We start from the raw sequence: 14806 nt of genomic DNA on the forward strand, positions 1-14806 counted from the left end.
TAATGCTCAATAGGACATTCATGTCCATAAAATATAATTTTAATTTGAAGGAATGCTGATGCATTTCTGAAAAGGCTAGTTATTTCTGTGTTGCCTTTCTTTTCCCCACTTATTAGCTGAGTAGAATTCTTAGAGGGATGTATCTGACTTGGAGAAGATGCCCAGGCGTTAGTTTACTAGTGAAAGTGAAAGTCGCTCAGTTGTGTTCAGCTTTTTGCGACCCCGTAGACTGTACAGTCCATGGAGTTCTCCAGGCCGTTCCCTTCTCCTGGGGATCTTCCCAACCCAAGGATGGAACCCAGGTAGTCTGTATTGCAGGCTGATTCTTTACCAGCTGAGCCACCAGAGGAGTGCTGTCAGCAAATGCCAGGACCCCCTCTGCATGAGCAGGCACTGTGTGGTGTGGCTGTAAGGACCCCCCACAGAGAAGTCCTAGAGGAGACGGTTTCTCAGTTCTAAGAGTCAGTCTGCGCTTCACTGGAGTAGCATGTGATTACTGCTGGCTCTAATCCTTCCCTCAGTGTCCTGGATAATTCTGATTTCTTAGTAATGGGTATCGTTTAATAACCCCCACTGCTGGGCAGCCTTGTTGCATATGAGCTCTGTGAGCTACAGAGCAGAGTTTACCAAAATTCACATTTTACCACTCATGTGTAAGATTGTTATTGTTGTTCAGTTGCTCAGTCTTGTCTGACTCTTTGCGACCTCATGGACTACAGCACACCAAGCTTCCCTGTCCTTCACCATCTGCCGGAGCTTGCTCTGACTCATGTCCATTGAGTCGGTGATGCCATATATCAGATGGACAAATACTGTATTAATCTTAAGACATACCAAATTTTAAAAACCCAAACCAGAGCAGCAACTGACTTAGCTGATATTTTGGCAATGTACAAGGCTGAGAAATACAGATGAGTTGGTTTACAGTGTTTTAAAAAAGAACATGCAAGTGTTCTATAAATTGGAGAAAAATTAGGAAAGTGCTACGTAAATGATTATGTCATGGATTATGCTGATAAAGAGACTCTTTGGGTTTAAAAAAAACAACACAGTACTGACTGTATGCATGCAATGCTTTAAAAAACAAGTGAGAATATGTGTGCACGAAGATGCGGAGAGCTTTCATGGTGATACTTAATTTTGAAGGATTCTGTAATTCGAGGACCTTCTGGTGTGTCAGGCATGGTGCTGAGTGTTGGAGTACAGGGGTGACCACATGCAGGCTCAGTTCTTCAGGAGCTTCTGGTCCTTGTGGTGACTTCTTTCATGTTGTGTGTGAGAAACTATGGGTCATAGAGGAAAACAACCTCAAAATAATGCCTTAAAGACTTAAATATAAAAACATGACACCATAAACTCCTAGAAGAGACCATAGGCAAAACATTCTCTGATATAAATTGTAGCAGTGTTTTTCTTCGGTCAGTCTCCCAGGGCAATAGAAATAAAAGTAGAAATAAACAAATTGGATTAAGTGCCATTGGTGCTATAATTATCCAATTGATGCTTTTTTTTTTTTTTTTTCCTAGAAAGCCCTCTCTGAAGAGACTATGGGGCTTCCCCTATGGCTCAAGAGTAAAGAATCCGCCTGCAATGCAGGAAACACAGAAGGTTCTCTCCCTGGGTTGGGAAGATCCCCTGGAGAAGGGAATGGAAACCCACTCCACTATTCTTTCCTGGGCAATGCCACCAACAGAGGAGCCTGATGGTGTATAGTCCATGGGGTCACAAAGAGTCAGACACAGCTGAGCAGAGCAGTGTGTGCATTCCTGTTGTATGTCTCTCCCCCCACTTCAGAATCGGTGAGGGTAAAGGTGTGCTTCTGGGATTGCGTCTGTGTCGATGGGAAATATATATTCAAGATAATGAAAAGGAGGCAGAAATTTAAGGAAGCAACAAAAACAAGAGTGTTGCCATTTCCTGTTAAGTGTGTGTACTGATGTTCTGGAATTCACTATAAGAAGTTGTAAATGGTGCATGAAATGAAAAATTCCTGATGATCCCTGGGGAAATACCCTGCCCTCGGCTCTTTTCCTGCTGATTCATTCAGATTATTTCCTCTTTTCCAACTTGAAAAAGTGTGGCTAGGTTATCTTGACAGCAGAATCCACTCTGGGTTAATTATTTTAAAATTTGATGATGTCCTTCCCCGTCTTGAAGTATGCAAGTCCTTTTTTAACATTTAGCAGCACAGCAGCTAGATGGTCACTGACTCCCTGAGCTGATGTTGAGTTCATGTGTTCACATTTCTCTTATTTTACTTACTTTATTTCCTTTCATATTTATTCAGGATCTCGTCTCCCAGAGATATTGAGTAAGGTCATGGAAAATGATATATAGGTATTTTCTAAATGTGGGGACAACTATACAGATATTTCATGTCTCTACATTATTGTTGGATGTTATGTCCCCAAAGTGTAGCCCAAGGTCCAGAAAACAGGCAGCTTAAAAAAAAAATTCCTGTTTCAGGTACCCTCTTTCTCATGGCTGGTGCTGGGCATTTTACATTTTTCTCTAATTCTCACAGCTATCAAGCAAGCTAAGTATTATTTTTTAAAAGTGAAGTCGCTCAGTTGTGTCCAACTGTTTGCGACCCCATGGACTATAGCATACTAGGCTCCTCCGTCCATGGGATTTTCCAGGCAAAGGTTCTGGAGTGGGTTGCCATTTCCTTCTCCAGAGGATCTTCCCGACCCAGGGATTGAACCTGGATCTCCCATATTGCAGGCAGACGCTTTACCATCTGAGCCACCTGGGAAGCCTTTATTTTTTAAAGAAATATTATTTATTTGATTGTACTGGGTCCTAGTTGTAGCATGGGGGATATTTCATTACGGCATACAAACCTAGTTGTAGCATGTGGGATCTGGTTCCCTAACCAGGGATTGAACCCATGCCCCCAGCATTGGGAGTGGGGCGTCCTAGCCACTGGACCGCCAAGGAAGTCCTTATTATTTCTTTCATTTCCTTGTGCATTTGAGAACCTGATGATATATTTATGTTTTCTAGTGCATTCCAGTAAATAAGCGTTTTTTAAAGTTTGCCTGTGTTCCACCTGAAGTCATCCTGAATTTTACTAGGGGCATGAACGCCACAGTTTGGGCAGTTGAGGTCTTGGTGGGTCACTTGGTGGAGGCTGAGGCACCTTCTCTGGGTTGGTGTAGTTGTAGAGGGAATTACTATGGTCACTTTTATGCTGCCATCCTGGAGCTCAAAATAAACCAGCCCTTGTTTCTTTTCTTTTTTTTTTTTTTTCAGCCCTTGTTTCTGAAGCAAAGATCCACTTTGGAATTCTATAGTAATTTCTTTTTTCCTCTTCCTTTTCTGGAAGTAAAGGACAACTGAACACCAGGTCAGACTGATCAACAGTTGCTTTTGGGATTTTGCATCCTCAGGCCCTCTCTCTTGAATTTCAGAGTATTTCCAAATAGTATGAATTCCTGCAGCTCACTGGAGAGATGCCCCAGATGGTGTGCCCTTCTGTTTCAAGGAGGAACTGAAAAGAATTTCCCTTTACATAACGTTCCACTTAGCTCATTCTTCTGCTGTGCCTGAACTGGAGTTCCCCAAAGGCACAGTTGTGTTAACATTCTACGGGGTGTTTATTTAACCTGTGAGAGTCTGCCTCATTTTGGGGGCACATGTTACAATTCAATTTACAAATCTTCACTGTAACTCAGCCCCGTGATGGCTCCTCTCAGGTTCTTTTTATTTATTTATTATTATTTTTTAGAGGGCTTACTTCTCTGTCTCAGGCAGTGACCTCTGATTCTCTGGGTCTTATCTCTCTTTCTGTTCCCTTCCAGGCTTCTCCAAATTTAATTTCTAACCTGGTCCTGTTCTTGTTGTTTTGGCATCTTTGAGATCTTAGTTCCCTGACCAGAGATCAAACCCAGGCCACCTGTAGTGGAAGCTAGGGCCTTAACCACTGGACTGCTATTGGATTCTCAGGCTCTTTTTAAATGCCTTTCTCATTTCTCAGATTTGAAATTATGTTATCTGATTCTTAGGTTTCTTGAGACAAAATCAGTTTGGTCTTGTCTCCAAAGCGTAAGTAACTCTCTTTATTAATCAGCTAGAACAAACACACTTTCCTTTGCTTTCTTCTGCCATCTCTGATGTCATAATTGTTGTAAAGTGTGGCTGTGTCATGGCTTATAGACGAAATGGCATTGGAGAAATGGCCTTGATTTAGATGAAGCATTCTGGTCTGTACGCCAGGCTTCCTTCTTACCTGAAGGATGACCCTGAGAACAAGCAAGACCCTGCAAACAAAGCGTGCAAGACCCTGAGAACAAAGACCTCCTGATTGCTGACAGTTGTCTCCTGGAAGAGATAACAGTTGTCCCACGGCAGTTGTGGCCTCTGGTGGAAAATGCTATGTAATGTAGGAATGGACAAGGCCCAAACAGAACTGTAGGCCAGGCTTCAGGAGATGCTGCCCCTCAGAAGCTGACGTTCCATGTACAATCAGCATGTGAGACGCCTTGGACTTGGGTTGTTGCCAGTTACTCATGAGCCTTCCTAAGAGTCGGCATTGTGCAGCCTGGCAGTGGGTGTTTGTGGAGGATGCCGATGGGTTCTTGGCCCCCGGTGGGTCAGTATTCCTGCGAACTTGGTTCCTTGGAAGGGCCTTGAAGCCCAGGGAACTTGGGAAACAAGTGTACTTGACTTCCGTTAGGTTCACCAGTTTTCTTGTCATCTCCTCTCAGGTGCTCCGCGCTCTGCAGATGGCCCCAGAGATCCAGAGACAGCTGGGGCCAAGTGATGCAGTTAGTGTACACACGCCATGCGCCCCAGGGGTGTGGGCAGAGCTGTGAGAAACACACAGCACACTGGTTTTCCTCCATTGTAATATTTCGGGGTATTTTAGGTATGCTGAAATTCACCCATTTAGTCATGTGGTTCAGTGAGTTGTGGCGAGCGTGCGCACGCACGCACGCACGCACGTGCACACACACACACACACACACACACACAGTCATGGAGTCACACAGTCAAGATATGGAGCGGTTCCTTCACCCATTCAACTGTCCCTGTGCCCCTGTGAAGTAATTCTCACCCCTTATACCCAGCCCCTGGCAACCACTGAATTTTTTTTTTTTCCCTGTCCCTAGAGTTTTGTATTTTCTGGAGTGTTATTTAAATGGAGGCATTCCATATTTAGCTCTTTGAGTCTGGCTTCTCTCATGTAGCATGGTGCATGTATTAGTTATCTGTTGCTCTTAAATTACCCCCAAAACTTAGTGACTCCAAACAGCAAATGTTTATTACTGCACTCTATTAGGTTTCTCTTGCTATTGTAATAAATTACCACAAACATATTGGCTGAACAGAAAGCATATCCGGTTGCAAGACTGTATATTCCCACCAGCTTTATACAACATAATGAAAATAGAATAATACTATAAAAATCTGCTAATTCTAAAGGTAGAAAATTAATTTCTCCTTTAAATTTTTGCTACTGGTAGAGTTTACCACATTGTATCTCATTCTGGTTATTGGTGATCTAGTTTTATGCATTTTTTAAATGTCTTCATCAGTTTCTCTGATTGACTCTTAGAATGTGTTTCATCTGGTTCCAGTATCCATGATGGATCAAGTAAGAAAAAAGTCACAGGTATTAGGGCTTCCCTGGTGGCTCAGCAGTAAAGAATCCACCTACAATGCCGGAGATGTGGTTCAGACCCTGGCCTGGAGGAGGGAATGGCAACCCACTCCAGTATTCTTGCCTGAAAAACCCCGTAGACAGAGGAGCCTGGTAGGCTATAGTTCCTGGGGTCTCAAAACAGTCGGACATGACTTTGTGACTAAACAAAAACAATGCAAAAAAGCCAAAGGTGGCAAGACTCGGTGTGGGCTTTTGCAGTGACTAGAGCTAAAGGCAACAGAAGCAGAAACAAGGAATAACAGAGGTTGTCTGAGCTCGAGGTCCCTGGAGATCAGACTTGGGACGGGGCGTCTGCTCACATGATTTACTGGGGGATGCTCTGAGAAGGAGAATGAGGGACACAGGTTGTATATAGCTGGAGACTGACCCACAGGGAGCTCTGGAGAGTGGATCCCAGAGTTGGTCCTCTTCGTTAGGAGAGCATCTGGGTGTGGGGCATGACTTTCCAGGTGTGGTGGCACCCATCACTCAGGGACGATTTTCTGGACAAGGCAGGGCTCTCTGCCATTGGAAGTGGGTACACTGGGGCCCATAAATGAGATTTATCCTGACTATCACACTTCCATTGGACAGGTAGGGGATTGGACAGATACTAATAGTAGCTGAAGGCTCTAGAGTTACTGGCTTCTCCCCACGGGAGAAGATGGGGTAGCACACGTTAGCAACGTTTTCATCCTCAGGTGACTGGCTGGAGAGTATCACCCTCTGCGGAAATACAGGCGTCAGGAAAGCGGGGAGGACTTGGGGAGAGGAGGTGAAGAGTTGAGGTTTAGGGTGGGTGAAGATGAGGTCCGGAGCTTGGGAGGGGTGTCAGCTGGTGCTATAGGCGTGAAGTTCACCTTGATAGGAGTGTTGTTTGGAGTCCCAGCCTGGATGAAATTGCTGTAAGGACGAGAGTTTAGACTGAATCAAAGGAGGTTGGAGATGGAACTCTGGTTGAAGAGGAAGGTCTGGAGGAGGCAGAAGTTGAGGCAGTGGTGGCATTAGGAGGAGGTCCAAGAATAGACTGTGTCTTGGAATCTGGGATAGCGAAGAGGACAGGGAACTGGGGAGGAGCCGGGGCCCTTGTGACATAGAAGTCCAGTTTCAACAGAGGGGCGGTCGTTGGGTACTGAGACCGAGAAACCATCGCTTCCCAGGCCTCCTTGAGAGGTCCTGGGCAGTGGTGCGGCAGAAATCAGTCACTTTGGTGATGAGAAGAGAGATTCAGATGAGGGAGGAGATTCTGAATGGAGATGAATATTTCAAAACCATGGATGGTCTGTAAATGGGAAGAGAGAGACTTCGTGTAACTTGAAAAAGCCCCAATGTCAACTAGACATTTCTTGCTCTCTCCGCCTTCTCTCTTCCATCTGACTTCCTTTCGTTCATTTTCTTAACCATTTTCTTTCCTGATTTTTCTCCTAATTACTGGTCTGAGCAGTCTATTTAATAGCCTGATGGGCAGCAAGAATGAGTCAATAGAGAGGTTGAAGAGGCCAGAAAGACGGGATCATCAGTGAATGGCGTGCTTGAGGGTTGCACACCTGCAGTTAAATAATGTTTTATGTCACTTATTCCTGAATTTTTAAGGAGGAGGAGAGCAGGAAGAAAATGTGGAGATCAGCTGTCTAAAGCCTTTGGGCTCCGACTCCTTTCTGTGTATTGTCAGCATTCACCGCTTCTTCCAGCAGGAAGTCTCACTTAAAGCTACTCTGGCTAGAAGCCTTGGTCCATCGTCATTCCCACTGATGACAAGTAGCCATACCCACTGGTAAATCTCTGGAACTCCACCCTCTTTACCATGGAGCAGTACTTCTCTGGTCCAAGGCATGTACTGTCCCTGGAGGATGAGACCGTGCGCTCAGAGAATGCCCAGAGAAATGTCGGCGGGCGTGCCCTGACTGCAGAGAAGCAGCAGCACCCGCTGTCCTGGGAGCTCCAGGTCTGTACACACAGAGAGCAGCCCTGCAGATTCCCACCCACCCTTTACAGACCAGAATCCATCAAAGAAGAAGAGAAAAATCAGTCCTTGAAAATGCTGACTAATAGCATCAACTTTGGAATTGGAATGATACTATTTTTGTTTTCATTCTGTCTTTATAGTTTGAACTTTCCTTTTGATAGTCTGTAAATATTCATCATCTCAGAGCCTTTTGAATCGCAGTGGCTTTTAGTCGAGAAACTGAGCAAAATGTGCCATTTGAATAATAAAAACCTCATTAAAGTGAGGTGAAAGGAATTCTTTTCCTTTTGTACAAGCCAATTAAGTGTCTTTACAATTAAAAAAAAAGTCTAGCACTTTATAGTTTCATATTCCATAAGCCTGTTTTTAATTAATAGAGGGGACAAGCTTTAGGTAGCAGTATGTATTTTGCCTCTGGTGTCGTGCAATTAACATTAATGAAGCGTATTTTAAATTTGGTGAAAGAGCAAAGGGTTTCCTAGGTCCTCTGTGGGCTCCTGTGTCCAGACTGAGGTCTTAGGTGGCAGATTTCTGTGTTTGATGTTGTGTGCATTTCCTTGAGCCAATGCGCAGGCTTGGATAGAGGTAACTACAGGAGGTGTTGTTACTGAGAAATGTGCTGCCAGCATCCCAAATACCCAGCCCGTCTTAAAGATAAGGAAACTCTGAAAAGAAAAAACAATCAGCTGTGAAGAGTTTTATTTTTTCTTGTGGCTGAAAAGGAAGGGTCTAGAGACAAAGGGAGTGACGGCCCCTGAACCTGGCAGCTACCTTTCGAGATCCTGGTTATTTGCCCGGCACATCTTTGGGTGGGGTTTGAGCTCCAGTTCTCATTCAGCATGTAAGTATAATGACTTGACTGAGCTAGAGTTTCTCTCAGCACTTCCCTGTAGCCATTCAAGGGAGCTTATCTAATAAAGAAACTATTAAGTAGTATTCTTGAAGTCAGATGATTTTTTTAAATTTCATCTTGTTATATGTTATATTTCATTCTCACTCACTTATGTGCGTCTTTATTTATTTTACCTGTTTCTGATACTTCACCTGACCATAGGAAATCTGCTGCTAATCGCTTTTTTCCTAACCATAAATGGAGATAATAACACACGTCATCTAGGATTCTGATGTACAGAAAGCTCTTAGTAAGTGTTTAACCTGTATTTAACGTTCAAAAAAGGAAAAAAAAAATAGCAACTCTGAAAAAGTAGACCAAATATTTGAGATGCAACCTGAAAGGACCACATATTTAAGTCATATATTCACTTCTCCCTCTTACCCTTTCTCCTAAGATTTTTTTCTAGTGTACATGGCCTTATTTAAAAGCATGGGTTATTCTGGCTACAGATGAGTAAGTTCTACTTTGAGTTGAAATGGATGTGATGAATGTCGTAGGTAGACCAGATGCCTCAAAGCATTTTTGCCCACCTCTACAAAGAACAATTGGGCTTCTCTTGGTGGCTTAGCTGGTAAAGAATCTGCCTGTAATGCAGGAGACCTGGGTTTGACCTGGGTTGGGAAGTTGCCCTGGAGAAGGGAACGGCTACCCACTCCAGTATTCTGGCCTGGAGAATTCCATGGTCTGTATAGTCCATGGGGTCGCAAAGAGTTGGACACTACTGAGCAACTTTCACTTTTACTTAAGAGCAATTGGGCTGTTGAGGGGCTGTGAATGGACAACTGTAGTCGGCATCATATGGGAAAAACAGATGATTTATTATCAAACGCCCATGATCTCAACCACATCACCACATTTAGGTTTTATGTAGGTGATGAGTCAGAAATAAATCAGACAACAGAGAAAAATAAACGATTTCCCTATGAGACTTCCATAGCTCAGTGATAATAAGGTTTGCATGAATACCTTTTTTAGAAAAGAAGATCTAAATGATTATAAATACACTCATACTCATGGAATAGAAGACAGTATTGTTAAGATGTCCGTAATCCCCAAATTAACCTACTAATATAATGCAAACTCTGTCAAAATTGCAGCTGAAGTTTTTGTAGAAATTGAAAAGCCGATCCTAAAACTTTATACATGCTTGTAAAGGACCCTGAATAGCCAATGCATGCTTCAAAAAGAACAAAGTTGGAGGCCTTCTATTTCCCACTCTCAAAATTTACTGCAGAGCTTCAGTAATGAAGACTGTGTGGTCCTAGCATAAGCATAGACATACAGATAATAGGATAGAGTCAAGAGTCCATAAATAAACTCTTAGAAGTGGTCAGTTGGTTATCAGCAAGAATGCCAAGATAGTTCAGTGGGGGAAAGAACAGTCTTTTCAACAAATGATCTTAGAACAGTTGGATGTTCACATGCCACAGAATGAAGTTAAATTGCTTGTAAATTGCTTATAAATATATAAATTCACTATATATACACAAATTAGCTCAAATGGATCATAGACCTAAATGTAAAAGCTAAAACTATATAAACCACTTAGAAGAAAGATAGTATATTTTTGTGATGCTGGGTTAGGTAGTGGTTTCTTAGATATAAGCCCAAAAGCACAAGTGGCCCCCCCAAAAAAATATATATGTAAATTGTGTTTCATCACAATTTAAAACTTTTGTGTTGTCAGTGATACCATCAGGAAAGTGAAAAGACAACACAGAGAATGAGAGAGAAATTTTGCAAATTGTCTGATAACAGACTCCTATCCAAGATATATAAAGAACTTTTATAAATCAATAAGATAATTACCTCCATTAAAAATTGGCTCAGCACCTAAATAGACAATAGGTGTTTCTCCAAAAATATAAATTGCCAGAAGATACATAAAAACATGCTCAGCATCATTGGCCTTTAGAGAAATGCAAATAAAAATACACTGAGGCACCACTTTATACTCACTAAGGTGGCTTTAAAAAAAAAAGATAATGACAAATATTGGCAAGAATGTGGAGAAATTGGAATTGTAATGTGTTGCAGTTAGAAATGTAAAATGGTGCAACCACTCTTTGGGAAACAGCCCCACAATCCCTCAAGAAGTTAAGCATAGAATTAACCATATGACCCAGCAGTTCCATGTCTACATATATACTCAAGAGAAATAAAAAACATATATTTCCACAATAACTTGTAAATGACTGTTCATGGCAGTAATATTCACAGTAGCAAAAAAAAAATGGGAAAAGCTGGAATGTCCATCAAGTGGCAGATAGTTCAGTGAAAACATGGTATGTCCATATAGTGTGGGTTTTGGCCACAGAAAGCAATGAAGAACTGATAACCTGGGACAGCATGGATGAACCTTGGAAACGTTACGTGTAATGAAAAAAGCTAACCACAGAAGACCACATACTGCATGATTCCATTTATATGAAACACCCAGGATAGGCAGATCCATCAGATAGCAAGCAGATTAATGGTGTCTTGGGGATGGGAGTGGTTAGTGACTCTTAATGGATATGGGGTTGCTTTTTGGGGATGTGAAAACATTGTAAAATTAACATTTGATGATATTTGCACAAATTAGGAATATATTAAAAACCACTGAATTGCACACTTTCAAAAGGGTAAATTGTATGTCTTGTGAATTGCATCTCAGGAATTTTTTAAAGAAATCCATGCATATAAAAAAATTTGGACAATAACAAAAACCATAAAAAAAAGAGGTAAGCAATCTAACAATATCCTACACATGCAGAGCTAACATTTTTCTGTACTTCTGTTTTGCTGCCTGAATGTATAAAAATCTTTTTTTTTTTTTTTTGGTGGGGGAGGGATATGCATCAGACATATAACATTTAATTTCCTGCTTTTTAAGTTGACTTGAGAAGTTTGGGAATCTCTGACTTAATCATTGCTGATTATCTAATCTCTGCTGTTGAATTTTAAGTTGTTTCTAGTTCATATACAATTTAATAATTCTACCTCATATATATATATATATATATAATTATTACTCACCCTTGAGGATGAATCTTGGAAATTGTACTAGTTTGCTAGGGCTGCTGTAACAAATTTCTGCATACTTGGTGGCTTACGGAAAAGCAGGAATTTAATTTATCCCAGTTCTGGAGGCCTAAAGTCTGAAAGCGAGACGTCTGCAGGTGGTCCCTCCTGGATGCTCAGAGGGCAGGTCCGGTCCACGCCCCTCACGAGCTTCTGGTGCCGTGGGCACTCGTCCACCCCCGTTTCTCTGTAGATGCATCTCTCCAGTCTCTGCCTGTCTTCACAGAGTCTTCTCTGCGTGCCTTCTGTCCTTCTCTTCTTTTGTAAGAACACTTGTCGATAGCATTGAGTTTTCCCTTATTCCTGAGTGATCTCTGTAAAGACCCTTTTCTCCAATAAGGTCCCATTCACAGGTTCCTAGTGAACCTATCTTCTGGGTCCACCATTTAATCCATTACAGAAGCAGCGGCATATGGAGTGGGTAGGAGGTGGCTGTAGGAACCCTCTGCCCATGCGTAGGCAGAATGGGGGACAGAGTGAAGTAGGTCAGAAACAGCAAGGCAAATACTGTTTATTAGCACATCTATATGCAATCTAGAAAGATGGTACTGATGAATCTCAGACAAGGAGAGCAGACTGTGGGCACAGCAGGGAAGGAGACGGTGGGACAAACTGAGAAATAGCACTGAAACCCGTGCATCCCGTGTGTAAAGCAGGGACTTATGGGAAGCTGCTCTGGGCCGCCCGGAGCGCAGCCGCGGGCTCTGCGGGGTGAGGGGGAGGGCGGGGACACGCGCATACCTGTGGCTGGTTCACGTTGATGTGTGGCAGGAACCAGTGCAATTTTGTCATTATCCTCCAATTAAAAATAAATACATTAAAAAAGAAAAATAACAGTAATAAAATTACCAAACGTTACTTTGCTTTATATTGTCATCATTCAATGGAAATTCTGAACATTATCAATGATGAAGTATTTTCCTTTAGAGGTACGAGTTGCTATCCTTTGAACACCCCCCAACCCCCGCCACTTCCAGTGTACCCCATTGCTTGGAAACAGGATTACTGGGTGAAATAATGTAGATATTTCTAGTTCTCATGAGATAATGAAAATATTAACACATGATTTAAGTATTCTCAACTTAATATCCATGGCATGGGAGTATACAGTCTTACCAGCTTTGTACAAGATAATGTAAATATAAATAAGTCTGCTCACTTAGTAGGTAGAGGAAGCACAGATTGAAATAGATGGTAGAACCTGTACTCCAAGCAGGGTGACCAGCTCATCCCAGTTTGCCCAGCACGGTCTCAGTTCTGGCAGTCAGAGTCTCGCTGGCTAGGAACCCCGTGGTCCCCAGCCGCTCAGCACAGTCGCCCACTGGGAGTTCAAGCCCTTCCCCAGCAGAACTGTCTCAGACGTGACATTCCCAGCTGTCCCATTTCCAGCTGCCTGTAATCTGCAAGATAGTGAGGAATGGTTATTCCCGGGGGGGCGGGGAGTATGGATCTCCTTGGTTTCAGAGTGTTTATTTCTGCATAACACTGGGATGTTTTATTTTTCAGGTCACTTCACGTGCTTGTGTGCAACGCAGCTGTGTTTGGGCTCCCCTGGACCCTCACAAAAGACGGCCTGGAGACCACCTTCCAGGTGAACCACCTGGGCCACTTCTACCTTGTCCAGCTCCTGCAGGACGTCCTGTGCCGCTCAGCCCCTGCCCGGGTCGTTGTGGTCTCCTCGGAGTCCCATAGGTGGGTTAGAATTGGACGTTCTTTTCACAGGCACCCTTCCTTTCACCAGCTGATGGTCCCCACCCCCAGGCTCGCTTTCTGGTTTTTTTTTTTTTAAAGTTTTTTGAAATACATGATTTTATTTATTGTTGGTTGTGCTGGGTGTTTGCTGCCGCGCAGGCTTTTCTCTGATTGTGGCGAGTGGGGAGCCCTTTTTAGTTGCGGTGCTCAGGCTGCGTGCTGAGGCGGCTTCTCTTGCTCACGGACTCCACAGCACGCCGGCTTCAGTAGGTGCCTCGTGGGCTTCAGTCCTTGGGACTCCCGGGCTCTAGAGCACATACTCACGAGTTGCAATGCACGGGCTTAGTTGCCCCAAGGCACGTGGGATCTTCCCGGATCAGGGATCGAACCACTGTCTCCTGCATTGGCAGGCAGATTCTGTACCACTAAGCCACCAGGGCAGCCTTCTGCTTTTGAAGATAATTTTCATTAGTGCTTCTCCAAAGAGTGTGTACTCAGCTTGGCTCCTGAACTTACCAAGGTTTTATTTATTTTTTGTGATGGTGGGCGATTGTTTAGGGGTAGTGTAGACAGCACGGTAGATGGTTTTTATAACTATACTTCAAGCCCCTCATTGATTTTGCTTCAAGATGGAATAATAATTGATTAAATCTGAATGCCTGACCTTTATTGATTTGTCATTCACCAGCCTCACCACCTCACCAAGAAGAATGTGCAGTTATTCTAGCAGTAGAAACAATGCAATTAAAGACCGCGAGATGAAATCCAATTGTTTTATAATGAGAAATTAGAGAATTCAATGCAGACATTAGCTGTGTAATTGTAGAAAGGAAAGTACTGTAGTTAGAACATATTAGAAATCTGGCCATGCCTCTTTTGGTTAAAATTTCAATTAAAACATCAGATGGCAATTCTTTTCTATTACCATTAGGAGAATATTCAGTCGACTAGGAAGGCATTTGAAAATTTCCTCGTATTTTCAGCATATTTGTTTCTAGAGGTGGATAAACAACTGAGAGAAGTACCGGGAGAGGATGAGGGAACTGCCGGGTGAAGCTAGAGTTTAATACACATTATGGAGATTTTCCCGGTGTGGATGGGGGCTTTCACTCCTAGCAAAGTAGCTGGAGAAGAAGAACGTGTCAGGGCCTGTTTTTTCCCCCTTCCTCTTCTCCGACTTAAGTCCTGAGATGTTTTAGTGACCCAGAATGAAGCTTATTTTTTTTAATCACGCTTCCATAAAATGTAACCCCTGGGACTTGGAAGAGAGAGACCAGCCAAGGGTTAGCCTGAACCGTTTATCACTCCCAAACACAGGGGCTTATGGTTGAAGTGACACACTGCAGATAGATTTACTTTTACCGTTTGAAATTTATGACGGCCGAAATGAAAGGAAAATGCTGGTAATAATCTTCCCCCGTGTTAAAAGACACGGGACGTCTCATAATGAGGTGGTAACAAAATCTGGACATCCTTATCTTTGCAAATCAGACCAGGTTCCTGGAAGTGGAGTGGCCCTGCTCAGGCGTGAGGGGGAGCCCCC

At 43.0% G+C, this 14806-nt stretch overlaps 1 protein-coding gene across 5 annotated transcripts in view; it reads left to right on the plus strand.

Moving 5' to 3' along the window:
- Positions 1-14806, plus strand: part of WWOX (WW domain containing oxidoreductase) — an 886744-nt gene that overhangs the window by 239523 nt on the left and 632415 nt on the right. For all 5 annotated transcript variants that reach the window (XM_061138077.1, XM_061138078.1, XM_061138080.1 and 2 more), the window contains exon 7: positions 13078-13263. In XM_061138077.1, the coding sequence (XP_060994060.1) occupies positions 13078-13263 (186 nt within the window). The remainder of the gene's footprint in view (positions 1-13077; positions 13264-14806) is intronic.

The sequence above is a fragment of the Dama dama genome, chromosome 4 (genome assembly GCF_033118175.1).
Source record: "Dama dama isolate Ldn47 chromosome 4, ASM3311817v1, whole genome shotgun sequence".
Classification (NCBI taxonomy): domain Eukaryota; kingdom Metazoa; phylum Chordata; class Mammalia; order Artiodactyla; family Cervidae; genus Dama; species Dama dama.